The sequence below is a fragment of the Coloeus monedula genome (assembly GCF_965178545.1).
Source record: "Coloeus monedula genome assembly, chromosome: W".
NCBI classification, from domain to species: domain Eukaryota; kingdom Metazoa; phylum Chordata; class Aves; order Passeriformes; family Corvidae; genus Coloeus; species Coloeus monedula.
Genome location: NC_138821.1, coordinates 14,707,531 through 14,729,918, shown reverse-complemented (window position 1 = coordinate 14,729,918; position 22,388 = coordinate 14,707,531). Strand labels below are relative to the sequence as shown.

The window sequence follows — 22,388 nt, the reverse complement described above, 5'->3', positions numbered from 1 at the left end:
CGGGAAAATTTCAGTCCTTCTGTAGTCTCTCTCTCTCTCCCTCCTTGGAGCTGGGGCGGGGTGGTGGGCCCACCTCCAGGGCCAAGGCCTCGGTGGAAATTCTTCCCAATATATTCTGATGTTGAAACAGTCCAGCAGAGGAAAAGGAAAAAAAAAATGAAGTCCCAGGAAAACAAAAGTTCAACTCTCCGTCTCTCTCTGGAGAAAAAGGAAACCGAAAACTGGCTGAACAGCAAGCAGGGTGCTTCTCCGCTCCTCTTCCACAGCAGCAGAACACAGAAGAAAAAGAAATGCAGAGAACAAGAGTGTGTTATTGTCATAGGTTAGCAAGCATAGTCCCGGAAGGGACGTCCTTGCTAAGGGGTGCTTACAGTTTCCTCTGGGAACTGATAGAACCTATCAGCTGGCCAGTTTGAATATGGACAATTCTCTAAGCCACTTAAAGTTGTGACCACCTCTGTGATCCACATTTAAGAATAGGCAAACTCCCCCTCCAAGCTCTCTCTCGTTTCCGGCGCTGGCACAGGTGGCTGCAGGCCCCGTGTGGGGGCCAGCGGGCCCGGCCAGGCCCTGCTTGGGCCAGGCTGGGCCGGGCCACGGCCATCCTGGAGCCATGGACCTGTTCCAGCCATGGAACCCCCTCCACTGCCTTGCTGTGGGCAGCCGGAGCGGCTCGGCTCTCCCCCCTCTCCACTGCGATAAGGAAAATTCAACATTCCAGCTGCAAAGCTGCAAGGCCGAGGTGAGATTAACCCTTTTACTGCTGTGAAGAGCTGAAAACCTGAGGGAAGAGAGAGAGAGGAGATGCTTAAAGCTGAAATTCTGTTGTGAAGCTATGATATATCAGAGTATCCTGTTGTAATTCATGAAGATATGGGGGGTGGAGTGTTCAACTCGTAAGCAAAAGCACCTGCGCCGAGATAGGCAGATGCTGACGCAGCTGTAATTTCATGAGAAGTTTGAACAAGGAGAGATGAACCAGATGAGGACTTTTGCTCCAAACGGGAAAGGAGAAAACCTCAGTACCTAGAGATGCTCCCAGAGATAGTCTTAATGATGAAGATGATGAAGACCCTTTGCTCCCAGGGAAGGGGAAGGGCCTCTGTTTTTGTTTCTGAACGGCTCAACCTTAAAATTGTACCCCAAGAAACTTCAAGAGTGGACCCTCGAAAGCAGTTGCGGGAAAAGCTGCAAGTCGGGGGAAAGGACTCACACGCAGGCAGAGAGACTCCTCTTCCTAAATGGACTGAACAATATTTGGAAGTGGGCGGCTGTCTCATTGTGATAATGTTTTCATAGCATGAGCAAGAAGAGACTTCTCTTTCTAAATGGACTGAACAAGGTTATTATGGAAGTGCTAAACAGACTGAACATCTCAAGGGTTGTTTTTTCACATTGTCAGTGGGAGAAGGGAGGAAGGTGGGGGGAGGAGGAGAGTTCTGAAGGTGGTATAATTTTTTTTCTTCCCTCTTTTAGGTCTGTTAATAAACTTTATATTCTTTCAAGTTTGGTGCCTGCTTTGCATTTCTCCTAATTCTTATCTCACAGCAGATAAACAGTAATGAGTATTTTGGACCAAACCACTACACTAAATTGGTGTTTCCGCCCGGTTGCAAACTGAACCCGCGACAGTTATCTCTGTCTGTGTCCTTGAAAAGCACTGCTTTGAGCAGTTTGGTCAGTTTTCTCTCTCTCCGCTTAGGCTCAGTTTAAAAGCATAGAAAGGCATAAAACTAATTTCTGGGCATAGAGCAGTGATAGGGAATACAACATCAAGTCACCCCAAGACAGTTGCACATGCTCTCTGAGGTCCTGGTCCAAGTCCAAACCCCAAAGCTGGTTCGAGCCAGTTCCAAGGTCCGAAAGCAGGAATTCTGGTCATGGTTTCTTCCTCTTATCGATGGTCTGGCATCCTATCCTCATCCTCCCATACATCCTTCCCCTTTGCCTGGCCGGTTGTCTCGGTTTTGAAAGACAGGTGTCTGCTAAGGAAGGCAGAAGCCCCCCTTGAAGTGGCAGATATAACCCTTTTCCCCTCCAAGTTATTATATTTTGAAATCAAGGGCCTTTAGGCAAAGATGTGGGAAATAGGAATAACAGTTCTTTACTCTATATATATATATATATATATGTATATGTATATAACCAGTCAAACAAAACAACAACAACTATGACAGTAACAGCACACACAAACCCAGTGCCAGCCTTCTCGGCTGTCAGGCCCTTTCCCCTCGGGTGCAGTTCCTCTCGCAGCCGGCAGGGGCGCTGGTGGCTCCCGGTGAGCAGGGCAGGTGCGATGGTTCCCCCGCGGCTGCAGGGGGCGCTCCGGAGCGAGCTCGGGAAACACGCGGCACCCGTGCCCTGGAATCCCGGGAAGGGAAGGAACAAAGGCTTCACAAACCCCTGGGCAGCCGATCCCGGACTCTCGGGAACGGCAGGCTGGAAACGGCAGGCGGGAGCAGCAGGCTAAAGCAGCAGGGACGAACGCAAATCCCGGGTGGCAGGCGAGATGTATCCAGATGGGAGAACCCCACGGATGCCCAGGCAGGCAGGGCGAGCAGGGCTACAGCGTAGCGAAAACTCGAAGCAGCAGCAGTGGGTCAGGGCAGCCACAGCTCGGCCTCCAGCAGGGCAGGGAAAGCGGCTTTTGGGGTCCCGGCGTTGTTTCCAGCAGGAAGAGAAGAACGGCCAAAAAGAAAGAAGCAGCAGCTCCTTTCTCTGCAGCTTCTCTCTCCGGACGCTCAGAGCGAACTGCCCCCACACCCAGGTGTAGACAAAAAAGTAGCCAGGCCCGCCCCACTCCCTTTTTGTCTTTCTTAAGTACAGCTATTTGTCCCCTAGCAACATGCATATGGGAGAAAATTCCTTTAACAGAAAAAAAAAAAACCTAAGACTAAACTAAAACCCCAACATTATCCACCCCGAATTTTTTCCCATACTAAACATGTTACATGAAACTTAACTTTTTTTCTTAACCATATAAATCTATGCATTACCCAAATTATATACAAATATACATGCTGATAGTGATACAAGTACAGAGCCATGGGTAGTTCACCCTAAAACAAGGTCCCCTTGAGGTAAGCATCGGGTCTCTCCATCCTTTTGCATCACCCACCAGGTGCAACCTGGTCCCTGAGCAAAAACGACCCCACGGATGGGTTTGTCTTTGCTCAAGGCAGACTTTACCCAAACAGTTTTTCCAAGCATACCTCTCATGTGCACCACTGGAACCTTATCTCCGTCTGTTGTTTGTAGGGGTTCGGATTGGGCAGGGCCTGCTCGGCTGGTGGAGCCTCGGGTGTTAACTAACCAGGTGGCTCTTGCTAAATGCATCTCCCAGTTTTTTAAAGTCCCCCCACCCAGTGCCTTCAAGGTGGTTTTAAGCAATCCATTACACCGCTCAACCTTCCCAGCTGCTGGTGCATGGTAAGGGATGTGGTACACCCACTCTATGCCATGTTCTCTAGCCCAGGTGTTTATAAGGCTGTTCTTGAAATGAGTCCCATTGTCAGACTCGATTCTCTCAGGGGTGCCATGCCTCCAAAGGACTTGCTTTTCCAGGCCCAGGATGGTGTTCCGGGCAGTAGCGTGAGGCACAGGGTAGGTCTCCAGCCATCCAGTGGTGGCTTCTACCATTGTGAGCACATAGCGCTTGCCTTGGTGGGTTTGAGGCAGTGTGATGTAATCAATCTGCCAGGCCTCCCCATACTTGTATTTGGACCATCGCCCACCGTACCACAGAGGCTTCACCCGCTTGGCCTGCTTGATCGCAGCGCATGTCTCACAATCATGGATAACCTGGGAGATACTGTCCATGGTTAGATCCACCCCTCGGTCTCGTGCCCACTTATAGGTGGCATCTCTGCCCTGATGACCTGAGGCATCATGGGCCCATCGAGCTAGGAACAGTTCTCCTTTATGTTGCCAATCTAAGTCTATCTGGGACACCTCTATTTTCGCAGCCTGATCTACCTGTTTGTTGTTACGATGTTCTTCATTAGCCCGGCTCTTGGGAATGTGAGCATCTACATGACGGACCTTCACGGATAGCTTCTCTACCCGAGTGGCAATGTCTTTCCACTCTTCAGCAGCCCAGATTGGTTTTCCTCTGCGCTGCCAGTTTGCCTTATTCCACCTTTCCAGCCAACCCCACAGAGCATTGGCTACCATCCATGAATCAGTGTAGAGGTAGAGCTTTGGCCACTTCTCTCTTTCAGCTATGTCCAGAGCTAATTGGACAGCTTTGAGCTCAGCAAATTGGCTCGATCCACCTTCTCCTTCAGTAGCCTGTGCAACTTGTCGTGTGGGGCTCCATACAGGGGCTTTCCATTTCCGGCTAGCGCCTACAATTCGGCAGGAACCATCAGTGAAGAGGGCGTATTGTCTTTCACTCTCCGGTAGCTCGTTATATGGTGGGGCTTCTTCAGCACGTGTCACCTGCTCCTCTTCTTCTTCAGAAGATAACCCAAAAGTCTCACCTTCCGGCCAGTTCGTAATTATTTCCAAGATCCCAGGGCGACTTGGGTATCCAATTCGGGCGCGCTGCGTGATGAGGGCAATCCATTTGCTCCAAGTAGCGTCAGTGGCGTGATGCGTGGAGGGAACCTTTCCTTTGAACATCCACCCCAGCACCGGTAGTCGGGGTGCCAGGAGGAGTTGTGCTTCTGTGCCAATTACTTCTGAGGCAGCCTGGACTCCTTCATAAGCTGCCAGGATTTCCTTCTCTGTGGGAGTGTAGTTGGCTTCAGACCCTCTGTAGCTTCGGCTCCAGAATCCCAGTGGTCGGCCCCAAGTCTCACCAGGCACCTTCTGCCAGAGGCTCCAGGACAGACCATTGTTCCCGGCTGCAGAGTAGAGCACGTTCTTCACCTCTGGTCCTGTCCTGACTGGGCCAAGGGCTACGGCATGAGCAATTTCCTGTTTGATCTGGGCGAAGGCCCCGGTGGAAATCATTCTTCTTGCGGGTAACCAGGTAGAGAGGACTCACGATCTGGCTGTACTCGGGAATGTGCATCCTCCAGAAACCTATAGCGCCTAGGAAAGCTTGTGTTTCCTTCTTGTTGGTCGGTGGAGACATTGCTGTGATCTTATTGATGACCTCAGTGGGAATCTGACGCCGTCCATCTTGCCATTTTACTCCCAGGAACTGGATCTCTCGGGCAGGTCCCTTGACCTTGCTCTTCTTGATGGCAAAACCAGCTCGCAGGAGAATTTGAATTATTCTCTCTCCTTTCTCAAACACTTCGGTCGCGGTGTTCCCCCACACAATGATATCATCAATGTACTGCAGATGTTCTGGAGCCTCACCCTTTTCTAGTGCAGCCTGGATCAGTCCATGACAGATGGTGGGACTGTGCTTCCACCCCTGGGGCAGTCGGTTCCAGGTGTACTGCACGCCCCTCCATGTGAAGGCAAACTGAGGCCTGCACTCTGCTGCCAGAGGAATAGAGAAGAATGCATTGGCAATGTCAATAGTGGCGTACCACTTTGCTGCTTTGGACTCCAGCTCGTACTGGAGCTCCAACATGTCCGGCACGGCAGCGCTCAGCGGTGGAGTCACTTCATTCAGGGCACGATAGTCCACAGTCAGTCTCCATTCCCCATCAGACTTGCGCACAGGCCAGATGGGGCTGTTGAAGGGTGAGTGGGTCTTGCTGACCACCCCTTGGCTCTCCAGCTCGCGGATCATCTTGTGGATGGGGATCACAGCATCTCGATTTGTCCGATACTGCCGGCGGTGCACTGTCGAGGTGGCAATTGGCACTCGTTGCTCTTCCACTTTCAGGAGCCCAACTGCAGAAGGATTCTCAGATAGTCCAGACAGGGTGTTCAATTGCCTAATGCCCTCTGCCTCCACAGCAGCAATACCAAATGCCCACCTGAGTCCTTTTGGGTCTTTGTAATAGCCATTCCGGAGGAAGTCTATGCCCAGAATACACGGGGCCTCTGGGCCGGTCACAATCGGATGCTTTTGCCACTCCTTCCCAGTCAGGCTCACCTCAGCTTCCAAAAGGGTCAACTGCTGTGATCCCCCGGTCACCCCAGCGATGGATACAGGTTCTGCCCCCACATGTCCCAATGGCATTAAAGTACACTGTGCCCCAGTATCAACCAATGCATCATATTTTTGTGGCTCTGATGTGCCAGGCCATCGGATCCACACCGTCCAGAAAACTCGGTTCTCCCGTGCCTCTTCCTGGCTAGAGGCAGGACCCCTCTAGCCCTGGTTATCATTCTTTCCCTGGGTGTACATGCTCGAGGTACCTTCAAGGGGATCCGACATATCATCCTCCCTTCTGTAATACCTGGCAGCTCGATCACGGGAGGCTGAGGCTACCTTCACCTTAGCGGAACCCCCTCGGTTAGTGCCTCCCTCCTTGAGTTCACGCACCCTTCGCGCAATGTCGTTTCGCATAGTGCGGAGACTGTCGTACGACAGGGACTCAGTGATGATTTCTGGCTCTGGCTCTCCTGCTGGTTGTGAGGGCCCTGGTTGCCCATCATCATTAACTGGTCGTACTGATTTGGTCTTACACTTCCTCCTTTGCACAGGGGCGACTGCTGCTGGCTGTGATTGTCCTTGTGGTTCAGCTGAAGCCTGGACGGTTGTAACATCCGTGGGTTCTACTGCTGCACCATCGGACTCACCCTCTTTGGGGCAGGGAGAGGGCTTTTCACTAGCTGAGGAGGTGTATTCCCTTAGCAATTGGCTTATCTCGTGGCGCACCTGGCCCATCTCCTGGCACATCTCCTTGCGCACCTGGCCCATCTCCTGGCACATCTCTTGCATCCCTTTTGCCAGTACCCCCACCCAGTTTGGGTAGTCCATTTCTGAGGTGGACTGTTGGGCGGTATCAGTCTGTGGGGCGGGGTCTCTAGTGTCTGGGGCTGCGTCAGTCTCTGGGGTAGGATCTCTAGTGTCTGGGGCCGTGCCAGGTTCTGGGGCAGGATAGGGCTCTGGGGTAGGATCTCTTGTGTCTGGGGCCATGTCAGGTTCTGGGGCAGGATCAGGCCCTGGGGTAGGAACTCTACTCTCTGGGGCCATGTCAGGTTCTGGGGCAGGATCTCTAGTCTCTGGGGCTGGTGTCCGGGTAGATATCCAAGCCAATCTCAACTTATCCTTGAGTGCTAAATAGAGTAGGCCTATCAGCAGCAGATGGTTAATATTCAGAGGGAATTTAAACCCTTCGAAAATTGATGGGGTGGGCCCGAAGAACTGGTTGAGGGGTTGGGGGAAAACTTCCCCTGGTGTCATTTCCTCACAGAAGGTACCATTGTTAACATAACCCCAAAAACATGTGCTCAGTGTGTGATAGCCGTTTATCCATGTGCCCACATTCCGGAGGAAGCTAAAAACCCATGAATTCCTCACCTTCTCAACCCATAACGCAAGCTGGATAACAGCAATGGTAGCCTTAGTCAGAGGACCCATATTCAAGTAAGGAGCTGCAAAGGGGAAGAATATAGCTACGCCCACATGCCACCCGAACCAGGGTAAACTAGACCACATAGTGCAGCCTAACAAGGTTCCTATATCTGGCACACAAAATAAAGTTATCCAAGAACTGTTATTCCTTTTTTTTCACCTCTCTCTCTTAATGCCCTCAGGCCCCACGTTGGGCGCCAAGATCTGTCTCGGTTTTGAAAGACAGGTGTCTGCTAAGGAAGGCAGAAGCCCCCCTTGAAGTGGCAGATATAACCCTTTACCCCTCCAAGTTATTATATTTTGAAATCAAGGGCCTTTAGGCAAAGATGTGGGAAATAGGAATAACAGTTCTTTACTATATATATATATATATATATATGTATATGTATATAACCAGTCAAACAAAACAACAACAACTATGACAGTAACAGCACACACAAACCCAGTGCCAGCCTTCTCGGCTGTCAGGCCCTTTCCCCTCGGGTGCAGTTCCGCTCGCAGCCGGCAGGGGCGCTGGTGGCTCCCGGTGAGCAGGGCAGGTGCGATGGTTCCCCCGCGGCTGCAGGGGGCGCTCCGGAGCGAGCTCGGGAAACACGCGGCACCCGTGCCCTGGAATCCCGGGAAGGGAAGGAACAAAGGCTTCACAAACCCCTGGGCAGCCGATCCCGGACTCTCGGGAACGGCAGGCTGGAAACGGCAGGCGGGAGCAGCAGGCTAAAGCAGCAGGGACGAACGCAAATCCCGGGTGGCAGGCGAGATGTATCCAGATGGGAGAACCCCACGGATGCCCAGGCAGGCAGGGCGAGCAGGGCTACAGCGTAGCGAAAACTCGAAGCAGCAGCAGTGGGTCAGGGCAGCCACAGCTCGGCCTCCAGCAGGGCAGGGAAAGCGGCTTTTGGGGTCCCGGCGTTGTTTCCAGCAGGAAGAGAAGAACGGCCAAAAAGAAAGAAGCAGCAGCTCCTTTCTCTGCAGCTTCTCTCTCCGGACGCTCAGAGCGAACTGCCCCCACACCCAGGTGTAGACAAAAAAGTAGCCAGGCCCGCCCCACTCCCTTTTTGTCTTTCTTAAGTACAGCTATTTGTCCCCTAGCAACATGCATATGGGAGAAAATTCCTTTAACAGAAAAAAAAAAAAACCTAAGACTAAACTAAAACCCCAACACCGGTATAACAAATGTTCAGCAAGCAGTACATTGTTTAGCAAGCACCTGCAAAGTTTTGCAATACTAGCAGTACCCACACCACTTAACCCCTAAAATCTAAGCCCCTTGTATCAGAAAAAAAAGCCATTTTTTTGACAGTTCTGTGACTAGAACTTTATTCATTTATTTAAACTAGTTTGACACAATTGGATTATTTAGAAAATTTCTCTGGAATTTCTTTTGGAGTTCATTTAGAAGAGAGTCTTGGATGACTTTGGTAGAGTAATTTATGACAAGTTAAATAACAAATTAATTTAAAAACTTGTCTCTATTTAATGATAGCAGATTTTGTGCATCTTACCTTATAGTTTAACTCTGATATCAGAAGTACCTAAAAATTTTTGTATGAGCTCACTACATAAAAAGGAACCAACAACTTAGTTAAGTAGTACAGTTTAATGCTTATGAATCTGCTATACTTCCTTTTGGAAGTTGGAACATTTTTCTATTACTGGAAGTCTGCAGTAGCCCATTTCAGGCCAGAATAGAACAATAATTATCAGGTTCAGATTACTCAGCTCTTACTAAAATTTACTCAAATTACAGCAGCTTTCAATTAAAGAGAACTACATCTGTGCTCACCAACTAACAGATTTGCATTCTGTTGTGCAGAAATGTGGAATATGTCTTTTTTTGGGTCTCCCTGTAAAATGTGTGTGGATGTTAATTGTTTTCACTAGCTGAACTTCTAAGTGTGTATATCATACTTAAGATACTTTTGAGTCATTGACAATTTTGCAGTATCTAGCAGCAGAGCATAATTCTATGATACCCTTGTTGGAAAATATACCAGTTTAAAATTTTTTGTATAACTTTAGTCAAAGGTTTTGTTTGCCTTTGCCGGCGGGGAAGGGAACTGAAGCTTCTTTCCAGGGCATTGTTCCTCTAGGTGAGGCCTGATGAACTTAACATCTCAACAAATTGGGAGTAGCCCAAAAGACAAGGGCTATCAGTGGCTGTTAATGGAACATCAGCTTTGAACCTTACCCCTGGCTAGTCGGAGACACCTAGTCTAAGAAAGGATAGATAAGGAAGACCTAATTAGCATTGGAGGCGAAGAAACCTGGATCCAATAAGAAACCAAATACTAAGAACTACTAAGAACTACGCAACCTGGGACCAATGAAGACTGACCCATTACATTTCTATGAGTTTTGGCTGTATAAAATATCTGAAAAATCTTGTAAAAGCCATGTGTCATGGAATGATTCTCTCTGCACACCCGGGCTATGTGTGGATGACAGGATTTCTGTGGTACATCCTGGCCAGAACAAAGTAATGCCTTGACTCTCTTAACATTAAAGATGTTGTTGGAGGGTTTTTGTTTTTCCTGCAGTTTTGGTGTGTCTTGGTTTGAAAGACAGGTGTCTGCCAAGGGAAGAAGGAGTCTCCCTTGAAATGAAAAATAAAATTAAACCCCCTTCCCTCCAAATTATTATAATTTCAAAATTAAGGGGCTTTCAGGCAAAGATATGAGGAATAGGAACAACAGTTCTTTACTATTATATATCTATATGTGTATAACAAGGCAAACAAACAGCAATAACTATGGCAGTAACAGCAAACAGAGCCACAAACCTAGTCCCAGCCTTCTCGGCTGTCAGGCCCTTTCCCCTTTGGTGCAGTTCCGGTCACAGCCGGCAGGGGCGCTGGCAGCTCCTGGTGAGCAGGGCAGGTGCGATGGCTCCCCCGCGGCTGCAGGGGGAGCTCCGGAGTGAACTCGGGAGCATGCGGCAATGGCGGCCTGGGATCCTGGGAAGAGATGGAACAAGGGCTTCACAAACCCCTGGGCAGCCGATCCCGGTGTCCAGCTGGACCCTCAGGAACAGCAGGCTGGAACAGCAGGGACGAGCACAAATCCCGGGTGGCAGACGAGATGTATCGACCTCCAGAGCTGCGGTGGGAACCCCGGAAGGTCTCAGCAGGCAGGGCTTGGCGGGGCTACAGAGTAGTGAAGGCTCGAAGCAACAGTGGGGGCAGGGCGGCAGCAGCCCGGCTCCCAGCGGGGCAGGGAAGGCGGGCTTGGGAATATCCTAGGGTTTTCTCCCTGAGGCACCTGAGCAGATGGTGAAAAGGTCCCTCTTTTAGTAAGGTGGGGTGTTAGGGTCCCAGTGCAACAGCTGCTCCAGTGAGCAGGCTCCACTCACGGTAGAAGGAAGGCAGCCAAAAAGCAGAAGCCTGCAGTGCTGACGAATGTCCTCCACAATGATGGCAGCCTCTCTCCCCTCTCCGAACGCCAAGAACACACACCAGCCCACACACCCAGGTGAAAGAGAGTAGCCCCCCTGGGCTCCTCCCTCCTGGCCAGGTCCTTTGTTCCTCACAAGCACCCAGCAATTTGTCACCCCTGCAACATATATGGGGAAAATTCCTCAAGGGAAAAAAAGAACAGAAGAGGAACTCCCAAACCCCAACACGGTGACACCCTTTTAATTCAGGCAATTTCATCTATTTCTTTCTGTGCTGATGCTCACCTCCAAGTAATATAGTTTGCAGTATCTTGCATTCTCTTGCTTACTGATAGAGGTTTTCTCACCTGTGGAGAGAGCATGTGGTAAGAAAAGTACTCTTGGGTTGTATTTTAAGCCGTTATCTTGTTTTACTCATTTTCAAGCTAGAGAATTTTAGTGGATTTTAACAGTATTTCTGGACATGTAAACACTGTCTGGTCTCCTTGTTTTTTGAACACTTTCAAGGATGGTGACTCCACCACTGCCCTGGGGACCCTGTTCCAATGCTTAACCACCCTTTGTTCCTGGCACAGCTTGAGGCCATTTTCTCTTGTCCTGTCCCTTGTTCCCTGGGAGCAGAGCCCAACCCCCACCTGGCTCCACCCTCATGTCAGGGAGTTGTAGAGAACGAGAAGGTCCCCCTTGAGCCTCCTTTTCTCCAGGCTGAGCCCCCCCAGCTCCCTCAGCTGCTCCTCATAGGACTTACATTCCAGCCCCTTTCCCAGTTCCGCTGCCCTTCTTCTTGTAGTGAGGGGCCCAGAACTGGACACAACACTCAAGGTGCCTCACCAGTGCCCAGTATAGAGAGACAATTATTACAGCTGGTGATGGGTCAGTAGCTCTGACCAAGGAAGCTGTGACCAGTCCGGAGAGATGGTCCCAAAAGGAATTGCCTTCCCGAGGCCCGGTGTCTTCCCTCAGCTGCTAGCTAGGAGGGCCCGTGCAGAAGCTGTCAGCTCTTTAGTGATTATCAGCTCATGATTTCAGCTCAGCTCTGCAGGGCAGCCTCCAGGCCAGACCAGAGAGAGACGAGAGGCTCGTTTAGCTGTTCCACACAAGGTAGCTTTATTGGTCCGGTGAAGGTGAGCTAGGGACAAGAGCTCTCCCTCTCACAGGGGCAGAGGGCTAGCTTTTATAGGGATACAGGGGGTGGGTGTCAGAGGGTAAAGGCCAATGGATTACAAAGGATCTTCATAGGGTCTCCCAGAGGATTCTGGGTCTGTCTTTTTCTCACCATAACTGAAGGTTAGCTGCCTTTCCAGGGAATCCTGCTGGAAGATTGCTCCATCTCCTATCTCAGCAGGCGTCCCTCCAGGGCAGTGGCTGGGCATACCCTACAGACAATCACGTCCCTGGTCCCACTGGCCACACTATTTCTGATACAGGCCAGGATGCCATTGGCTTCCTTGCCCACTTGGGCACATGCTGGCTCATGTTAAAGATGTTGTTGGGGTTTTGGGAGTTCCCCTTCTATTTTCTCTTGAGGAATTTTTCCCATAATATGTTGCCCGGGAGACAAATTGCTGGGTGCTTGGGAGAAACAAAAGACCTGGCCGCAGAGGGAGGGGCCCAACTACCTGGGCTTGTGGGCTGGTGTTCTCAGCGTTCGGAAGGAGAGAGGCTGCCATCATTGTGGAGGACATTCGTCAGCACTGCAGGCTTCTGCTTTTTGGCTGCCTTCCTTCTACCGTGAGTGGAGCCTGCTCACTGGAGCAGCTGTTGCACTGGGACCCTAACACCCCACCTTACTAAAAGAGGGACCTTTTCACCATCTGCTCGGGTGCCTCAGGGAAAAACCCTGAGATTCCCAAGCCTGCCTTCCCTGCCCTGCTGGGAGCCGGGCTGCTGCCGCCCTGCCCCCGCTGTTGCTTCGAGTCTTCACTACTCTGTAGCCTCGCACGTCCTGCCTGCTGAGACCTCCGGGGGTTCCCACCGCAGCTCCGGAGTTCAATATATCTCGTCTGCCACCCGGGATTTGTGCTCGTCCCTGCTGTTCCAGCCTGCTGTTCCTGAGGGTCCAGCCGGACACCGGGATCGGCTGCCCAGGGGTTTGTGAAGCCTTTGTTCCATCTCTTCCCAGGATCCCAAGTCGCCATTGCCACGTGCTCCCCGAGCTTGGTCTGGAGCTCCCCCTGCAGCCGCGGGGGAGCCATCGCACCTGCCCTGCTCACCGGGAGCCACCAGCGTCCCTGCCGGCTGTGACCGGAACTGCACCAAAGGGGAAAGGGCCTGACAGCCGAGAAGGCTGGCACTGGGTTTGTGATTGTTTTGCTGTTACTGCCATAGTTATTGTTGTTTGTTTGCCTTGTTATACACATAGAGATATATAATAGTAAGGAACTGTTATTCCTATTCCTCATATCTTTGCCTGAAAGCCCCTTAATTTCAAAATTATAATAATTCGGAGGGAAGGAGGTTGCATTTTCCATTTCAAGGGAGTCTTCTGCCTTCCTTGGCAGACACCTGTCTTTCAAACCAAGACAGATAATACTGGAAAAATACTAGAAAGCCAAATGGAAGTACTGATCAAAATACCACAAGTGTAATCCTCTTGTAAGAGAAGCATCTGAAAAGTGCTCATTTCTTGTTGTGTTCTCATTACAGGGATTTGCCATGAGGTGCTGAAGCCTTGTTTCATTGATTCAGAGAGACTGGACCTAAATGGCGCAGCATGACTTTGCTCCAGCCTGGCTTAATTTTCCTACTCCGCCATCAACAAAGGTATGTTCTTTGCTATTCTTTTTAACAGGCAGTCTTGCTTATAGGGAAATCTAAACGTCATAACCTCAATCAGTAAAAATACAAATCTCTTTATGAAAACGTGAAGGGTGATACCAGATGTTATCTAGCAGGTCTTGCTGTCATGATTTAAATAGTTGGACCTTGGTTGTCAAGCTTGTACCTCTGGTAGGGGTTTTTCCTTGAGCATCTGAGTTCATGGAAAGTATGTGCCTGGACATGTTGTCAGAGCTATTCTTGGATTAAGGTTGCCTTCATTGGGAGTTTAAAATTAATTATAGTATTTTGTACTAAAATAAATGAGACAGAGGTATGTGTTTAATGTTCTTGCTTCTGATTTTACTCTGTCCTATACATTTTACCGAAGTGTTATTCTATCATCCTGTTCCGGTTTGGCCAAATTTAGAAATATATCCTCTGAGAGAAGGCACAACCACCCCTCCCCCACCAGGTTTGGGAAAAAATAAATTTTCTTTGAAGGAAAGTGAAGGAGATAAAACTATTTATTTACCAAACACACAGGTATTACCGCAGGCCTGGTTCCTACGGTATATCACCGTGTCCCACAGCCATAGGGAGGAGGAGGAGAGAAGATCCAGCAGGCAGGAATTGTGCAGCAAGATTGATTTATTTAATTATTTTGCAAACTCTTTATAGACTTTTTTCTTCATAGTCTAATTGGACAAAGGACCAGCCACCCCTTGGGGGTGATTGGCCAAAATCCTAAAACATCCATTGTCAAAATATTTTTCTACTATACCATAAACAAGACTTTTCAAGGTTGCAGGTGGCTTGGTTGTTTACATTCCCTGCTACCTCTTCTGTGAGAGAGAAAAATCTCTCATGGACTTAGAAATGAGCAAGAAAATCCTCGCTAGCAGCATTTTTGTACCTACACACAGGAAAAGTTAAATAATGCTAAATAATAAAATCTCTCGCTGTGGAGAAAAAAACCTGGGAAAAAGTGTTAGAGTCCTCCCTTTGGTCTCCTCAGAGCTGCGGCTTGGCCCAGGGCCAGGCCCTCTGTGCCCAGTGGAAAGTCTTCCTGATGTGCTCTGAGGTTGAAAGCAGTCCAGTAGAAAAGGGAGAAAATCTGAAATTCCAGGGAAGGAAAAGCAAAGTTCAACTCTCAGTCTCTCTCCGGAGAAAAGGAAACTGAAAAAAAAAAACTGGCCCAAAGCTGACTGGAAAGCAGCAAGCTGTGAGCCTCCTCGCTCCCCTGCAGCAGCTGGGCAGAAACTGCTATCTGTGTGTGACCTTGAACAAGCTGCAAACTGCTTTGAAAAAGTTTTGCTCAGTTTTTCCTTCCCCCTCTCAGGCTCAGTTTAGAGGCATAGAAAGGCACAAAGTTAATTTCTGGGCATAGAGCAGTGACATGGGACACATATCATAAAGTCACCCCAGGACATTCCACCGCTTATCCCATATCATTGGCTCAATGCCCAAATTAATATATTCTAACTCTACACACACACATCAATACATATATGTATACACAGCTATGTACAAACAGTGACCCTCAGCAAGCAGTGGTACACAGGCATTTCACATTACAGATGGTTTTCACCCAACAATCATATCTCCCTGTGGTACCCAACGTGTTGTTCCATCTCTCTGCATTACCCACCATGTGCAACCAGGTCCCTGAGCAAAGACAACCCTACGGATGGGTTTGTCTGTACTTGAGGCAGAATTCATCCACACAGTTTTTCCTAACAGACCTCTGACATGCACTACTGGGACCTTATCTCCATCTACTGTATGCAGGGATTCAGATTGGGCTGGACCAGCTCTATTGGTGGAACCTTGTGTGTTAACTAACCAGGTGGCCTTTGCTAGATGCTGTTCCCAATTTTTGAAAGTTCCCCCACCCAGTGCCCTCAAGGTGGTTTTCAACAATCCATTGCACCATTCCACTTTGCCTGCAGCTGGTGCATGGTAAGGGATATGATACACCCATTCTCTAGCACCATGTTCTCTAGCCCAGGTGTTAATAAGGCTATTCTTAAAATGAGTCCCATTGTCAGATTCAATTCTCTCAGGAGTACCGTGCCTCCAAAGGACTTTCTTTTCAAGGCCCAGGATGGTGTTTCGGGCAGTAGCATGAGGCACAGGGTAGGTCTCCAACCATCGTGTTGTGGCTTCTACCATTGTGAGCACGTAGCGCTTGCCTTGGCGTGTTTGAGGCAGTGTGATGTAATCAATCTGCCAGGCCACCCCATACTTGTATTTGGACCACCGCCCACCATACCACAGGGGCTTCACCCGCTTGGCCTGCTTGATCACCGCGCATGTCTCACAGTCATGCATTACCTGGGAGATACAGTCCATGGTTAGATCCACCCCTCGATCTCATGCCCACTTATAGGTGGCATCTCTGCCCTGACGGCCTGAGGCATCATGGGCCCATCGAGCTAAGAACAACTCTTCTTTACGTTTCCAATCTAAATCTATCTGTGACACTTCTATCTTTGCAGCCTGATCTACCTGCTTGTTGTTTTGGTGTTCCTCATTAGCCCTACTCTTGGGGACATGGGCATCTACATGGCAGACTTTCACAACCAGCTTTCTTACTCGGCAGCGATGTCTTTCCACTCTTCAGCAGCCCAGATTGGTTTTCCCCTACGCTGCCAATTAGCTTTTTCCCACTTTTCCAGACATCCCCACAGAGCATTGGCTACCATCCATGAATCAGTGTAGAGGTAGAGCTTTGGCCACTTCTCTCTTTCAGCAATGTCCAGGGCTAGTTGAACAGCTTTGAGTTCAGCGAGTTGGCTTGATCCACCTTCTCCTTCAGTAGCTTCTGCAACCCATCATGTGGGACTCCATACGGCTGCTTTCCACTTTCGTTTCATCCCTACGATTCGACAAGAACCGTCAGTGAAAAGAGAGTAGTGTGTGTCTTCTGATGGTAGTTGGTTGTATGGTGGAGCTTCTTCTGCACGTATCACTTGTTCTTGTTCCTCTTCACTTCTTGGTGGCAAAACCAGCTTCCAGAAGAATCCGGATAACTTTCTCTCCTTTCTCCAACACTTCTGTTGTGGTGTTCCCCCCCACAGTGATGTCATCAATGTACTGCAAATATTCTGGAGCCTCACCCTTTTCTAGTGCAGTCTGGATCAGCCCATGGCAGATGGTGGGACTGTGCTTCCACCCCTGGGGCAGTCGGTTCCAGGTGTACTGCACACCCCTCCAGGTGAAGGCAAACTGAGGCCTGCACTCTGCTGCCAGAGGAATGGAGAAGAATGCATTGGCAATGTCAATAGCGGCATACCACTTTGCTGCTTTGGACTCCAGCTTGTACTGGAGCTCCGACATGTCCAGCACATCAGCGCTCAACGGTGGAGTCACTTCATTTAAGGCACGATAGTCCACAGTCCATCTCCATTCTCCTTCCGATTTGAGCACAGGCCAGATGGGGCTGTTGAAGGCTGAGTCGGTCTTGCTGACCACCCCTTGGCTCTCCAGCTCACGGATCATCTTGTGGATGGGAATCACAGCATCCCGAGTTGTCCGGTACTGTCGGCGATGCACTGTCGAGGTAGCAATTGGTACTCTTTGTTCTTCCACCTTCAGAAGGCCTACTGCAGACAGGTTCTCTGATAGTCCAGTCAAGGTGTTCAATTGCTTAATGCCCTCTGTCTCCACAGCAGCTATGCCAAAAGCCCACTTGAGTCCCTTTGGGTCTCTGAAATACCCATTCCGGAGGAAGTCTTTGCCCAAAATGCACGGGGCCTCTGGGCCAGTCACAATGAGATGTTTCTTCCACTCATTTCCAGTCAGGCTCACCTCAGCTTCCACCAAAGTCAAATTTTGTGGTCCACCTGTTACACCAGAAATAGAAACAGATTCTATCCCCACATGTTGCGATGGAATTATTGTACACTGTGCACCAGTGTCAACCAAGGCATCATATTTTTGTGGTTCTGATGTACCAGGCACATGAATCCACACAGTCCAAAAAACACGGTTTTCCCTGGCCTCTACCTGGCTAGAGGCAGGGCCCCTCTATGCCTGGTTATCCTTCTTTGCCTGGGCCTGCATCTTAGAGGTTCCTTCATGGGAATTGGACATGTCATCATCTTTTCCATCATTTCCGGCAGTTTGGCTACAGGCAACTGGAGATACTTCCTTTTTGGTAGAACTTCCTTTCTGAGACTTGCACTCCTTCAATTCACGCACTTGTGCTGCCAGGGCAGAGGTGGGTTGTCCACCCCACCTCTTCGTGTCTTCCCCACTCTCACACAGGAATTTCCACAGCTCACTTCGTGGGATGTTCCTTCTCTCTGGGGAGCGTCCACAGAGAAGGCACTCTTTAATCTCCTGGAGACTCTTCTCCACCTTATCTTCCATTTTCTTCACCTTATCTTCCATTTTCTGCATATGTGTTTCCACAGCTGCGATTCTTGCATGTGTTGGGCCATGCACAGAGGCTGCATATGCTCGGAGCTTCACTGCCATATCCCGCATGGTCTCATTCGCACTGTAGTCCGGTTTCATTATTGTTGAAGCAGAAGCGTATTCTTGTGGCCCAAGTTGTATGAGTTTTCGGCACATATATGGATTAACTCTGGCCCGGTCTGGACTCCTCAATCCTGGTTCATTTGCGAAGACAACCTCTACCACCCCTAGTTCTCTCAGGTGTTGGATCCCTTGTTCTATGGTCTTCCACGGGGTTTGCTGCATGTAGAGATCATCTCTGCACATATATCTTTCAACCACGCCTGCCAAGACCCGTCTCCAGACACTGGCAGGGTCAGTGTCCCTTATCATCTCTTGGTTGATCACTGGATCACGTGACAGGGATCCCAAATGCCTCGCTTCAGCACCATCCAGCATCACATCATCACCTGCAGCATCCCAAATACGGACCATCCAACTTATTATGGATTCATCAGACCATCGGGTGTAGTCCTTTCTTAGGCTGTGAAGGTCCTTTATGGACAATGACTCAGTAATGGTTTCTGTGCCTGAGTCAGTTGGTGGTTTTGAGGTTCCTTCCCCTGCATTATCCTCATCTTTCACTGGATGATCAGTTTTGGTTGTGTGCTTTTTTCTTGTGACAGGAGCCACTGTCAGTGGCTTAGACTCTCCATCTGTTTTGGGCTTGCTGTCTGGTTTATCTGCAGCCTGAGTGACTGGGGTGTCTTCAGGCTTTGCTGATTTATCCTCCTGCCCCTCTACCATTGCCTGCTGTGGTGTGCGATAGGCATATGCCAAAGCCCAGCATATTGCAAGGAGCTTGTTCTCATTAGAATTGTCATTGTATTTCTCTTTCAGATATTTCACCACCTCAGCTGGTTTCTGAACTTGTTCAGGAGGAAAAATTGCAAACCATTGGGTCAGAGAATTTCTTCAGGATTTGGCCCATATCCTCCCATTCCCCACACCACTCAGGATGTTCCACCTCTTGGTCAGGTGTCTCAGCAGTCACCCTGGAAATCTGAGCTCTCATTCTAGCCAAGCTGCGAGACATATGGAGGAAGATTACCAGATTAAATACCAGGAGGGTGGTGTCTTTAACATCCAGGGGAAACTGAACACTCTCAAAAGATAACCTATCAAATTTAAAGGGAAGGGAAACCCTGTCTCCTCCTCCTCTAACAGTCTGGGTGCAGTTACTAATAAATTCCCAAAACAGGCTACCAAAGCTAGGACTGGGGTTAGGATGGAGAAACCATTTATCATACACACTTCGAACAGCTGCTTGTACCTCTGTCAACTTCTTATAAATCATTATCACCGAGCACAGCAAGATAGAAATCCTGATTCGTCTCCCTTCTCTGTAAATTTACATATCAGGGACAAGACTGGAGCAAGTTGTGGATAGGCAAGCAACCCTAGGGACCAAAAACACACCAGTACCTCAATGAAGCCTATGGACCAGAAAGACATGAGTACATCAAGCCAGAGAGACATTATGAACTCAGCCAACATGGTGACTATTTTACCCCAACACAGAATGAGCAAATTCAAACCGAAATGTAATTTGCACAGGTTTTTTCACTTTCCTTCGAGCCTCACCTTGGGTGCCACTAAATTTTTTCTGGTTTGGCCAAATTTAGAAATATATCCTCTGAGAGAGGGCACAACCACCCCTCCCCCACCAGGTTTGGGAAAAAATAAATTTTCCTCGAAGGAAAGTGAAGGAGATAAAACTATTTATTTAACAAACACATGGGAAAAGGAAAATAATGCTAAATAATAAAATCTCTTGCTGTGGAAAAAAAACGTGGGAAAAAGTGTTAAAGTCCTCCCTTTGGTCTCCTCAGAGCTGGGGCTTGGCCCAGGGCCAGGCCCTCTGTGCCCGGTGGAAAGTCCTCCTGATGTGCTTTGAGGTTTAAGCAGTCCAGTAGAAAAGGGAGAAAAATCTGAAATTCCAGGGAAGGAAAAGCAAAGTTCAACTCTCAGTCTCTCTCCGGAGAAAAAGAAGCTGAACAACTGGCCAAAAGCTGACTGGAAAGCAGCAAGCTGTGAGCCTCCTCGCTCCCCTGCAGCAGCTGGGCAGAAACTGCTATCTGTGCGTGACCTTGAACAAGCTGCAAACTGCTTTGAAAAAGTTTTGCTCAGTTTTTCCTTCCCCCTCTCAGGCTCAGTTTAGAGGCATAGAAAGGCACAAAGTTAATTTCTGGGCATAGAGCAGTGACATGGGATACGCATCATAAAGTCACCCCAGGACACATCCAAGTGATAAAAAAAATGCTTTTGAAATAGACCTTCTGAAATGGCTCCTCAGTTGCTGGCAGGATGCTTGCTACTACTGGTAGCATGTGGCACTTTCAAATAGTTGTGCATTCTCGTTGTGGTGGTTTCATCTAGCCTACTTTTACTCTATGCAATGAGACATCTTGGAAACAAGAAATAGAAATCTCTGAATCATTAGCATTGATAAGTATTCTAGGAAGTCTTGAATATATCTATCTCATAAATGCTTCTTTTTTGGGGCTATCCTACTCTTTCTTAATTTGCGTGAATGCAGAAACAGAGGCAGCACTACTGAGGCAGCACTGGTGTCTTGGGGCATTTTTATGAAGATACTTTATTCCCTAATCATCTGCTTTATGCCCAGAAATGTCTGCGGTATCTTTAAGATGAACCAGGGGGTGGGACCGGAGCCTGGAAACCCCGGGCATGGGCTCTATTCAATCTCTCTCTCCAGTGTGGTCAGTGGCTACACGGATTGTTACTTCCTTGCCTTTTGCTGAATTAATTTTCACCAACTTAGGCAAGAAGCTTCTGGGGTTTTTTTGGTTTTTTCCCCCTCCCCCTGGCCTGGAGGCTTTTCACTGGAAAATCCTTTCAGCGGCAGCTTTTTTTTTCTCTCTGGCCCGGGGAGCCTACCGGGTGGCCCCAGCTAGTCCAAAGCCTGGGAAGGCCTAGCCAGCAAAAGAAGGGACACTAAACTCCACCAACTTTGCCAGCTGTGAGGAGAAGACCCAATCCAACCCAGCTGCTGTGTGAACTCTTTCTCCCTGCTTCCCAGAGACAAAGAAGGGCAGCCGCCATCTTTGCCGCTTGGCCACGTGGCGAGGTGGGGGTGGGATGTAAGGTTCAATTTTATTTTTTTTCCTGTGCTTTGTGGGTATCTTGCTTTGTTAATAAACAATTTTACCTTTTTTTTTTTTTCACTTTCATCCCCTGATATCTGTTTCTCTCATTGGCAGAAGAAAAGGGAGTTATTGAAGCCTTTTCCCTCTAGAGGAAACGCTCATTCCAAGGCGTTTTTCTCCTGAAATTTGTCTCCAAAACTGAGACAACTGTATATTTCAAACTCCTGTAATCTGTTTTATTTCTCCATTTGTAAAGATGTTGTCTTCATTATATTATTTTGAATGCAATATCTATATCTGCAGCTATGAGAGTCGCATTGCCTTGCTTTAATGTATTTATGGAAGTTTCTTGCCGTCTTTCATGTCCATGGAAAATGTTTAGCCTTTATAAAGTTATGGAAATAGGCTTGTGCTGATATGCGGAAAAGACTCCACTACTGGAATAAGTAGTAAAGTAGGTATGTTTATTCCAGCACTGGGACGCATGGGGGATAGCTCCTCCAAAGTCATGCTTGCCGACAGCTGCATTCAGCTTGGTATATATTGGGTTACAAACTCCATATTCATTAAGTTTCCCAATACACCTATACATATTCATTACCTAGCCCCACCTAGCCTCACCTCGTATTATAATGAGCCCAAAAGTCATTTACATCCGCGTTGCGCTTGTGCAGTGTTGTCTGGTGGTTGTGGGCAGGGGTCTCCGGGATGAAGTAAAGAGTCTTCTTCATTCTGAACTTTTCACCTTGCTTTCCTGCACATGCTCTTTATGTCCCTGGCCCAACTCCAAACTTCAAGGCTGGTTTAAGTTAGTTTTAGGTTTGAAAACAGGATCTTTGGTCAAGATTCCTTCCCTTTTTCAATAGTCTTCAATCTTCTCATCCTGCTTTGGTAGGCACAATAAGTGTTGAGCAAGCTGTATGCATTGTTTTTAACAAACAGCTTCTTAGCAAATCATTTAACCTCTGCTTCTCCCTCCTCCCCTTGATTCAGTGCTACTGTTAAATGCACACTCGACTGTCAATTTTGTTCCCATTGCTTTACTTTTATATATCTACACACGCACGTACATGCATGCATTGAATGTCCTTATTTGTTATATTGCTCTATTTAACTTCTATGCTGATCTATCTAGCTTCTTTGTTTAGTATAGTTGTGCCGGTTTGGACAAATTTGGAGGAAAAATATCCTCTGAGAGAAGGCAGGTTACAAACCATCCCTCCCCCACCAGGTTCGGG

At 48.6% G+C, this 22,388-nt stretch overlaps 1 protein-coding gene across 1 annotated transcript in view; it reads left to right on the top strand.

Moving 5' to 3' along the window:
- Positions 1 to 22,388, top strand: part of LOC309584593 (vasculin-like) — a gene marked incomplete at its 3' end in the record, with an annotated part of 137,337 nt that overhangs the window by 36,323 nt on the left and 78,626 nt on the right. Inside the window, exon 2 of the mRNA XM_082300687.1 lies at positions 13,466 to 13,582. Within this exon, the coding sequence (XP_082156813.1) occupies positions 13,523 to 13,582 (60 nt within the window). The 5' untranslated portion in view covers positions 13,466 to 13,522. The remainder of the gene's footprint in view (positions 1 to 13,465; positions 13,583 to 22,388) is intronic.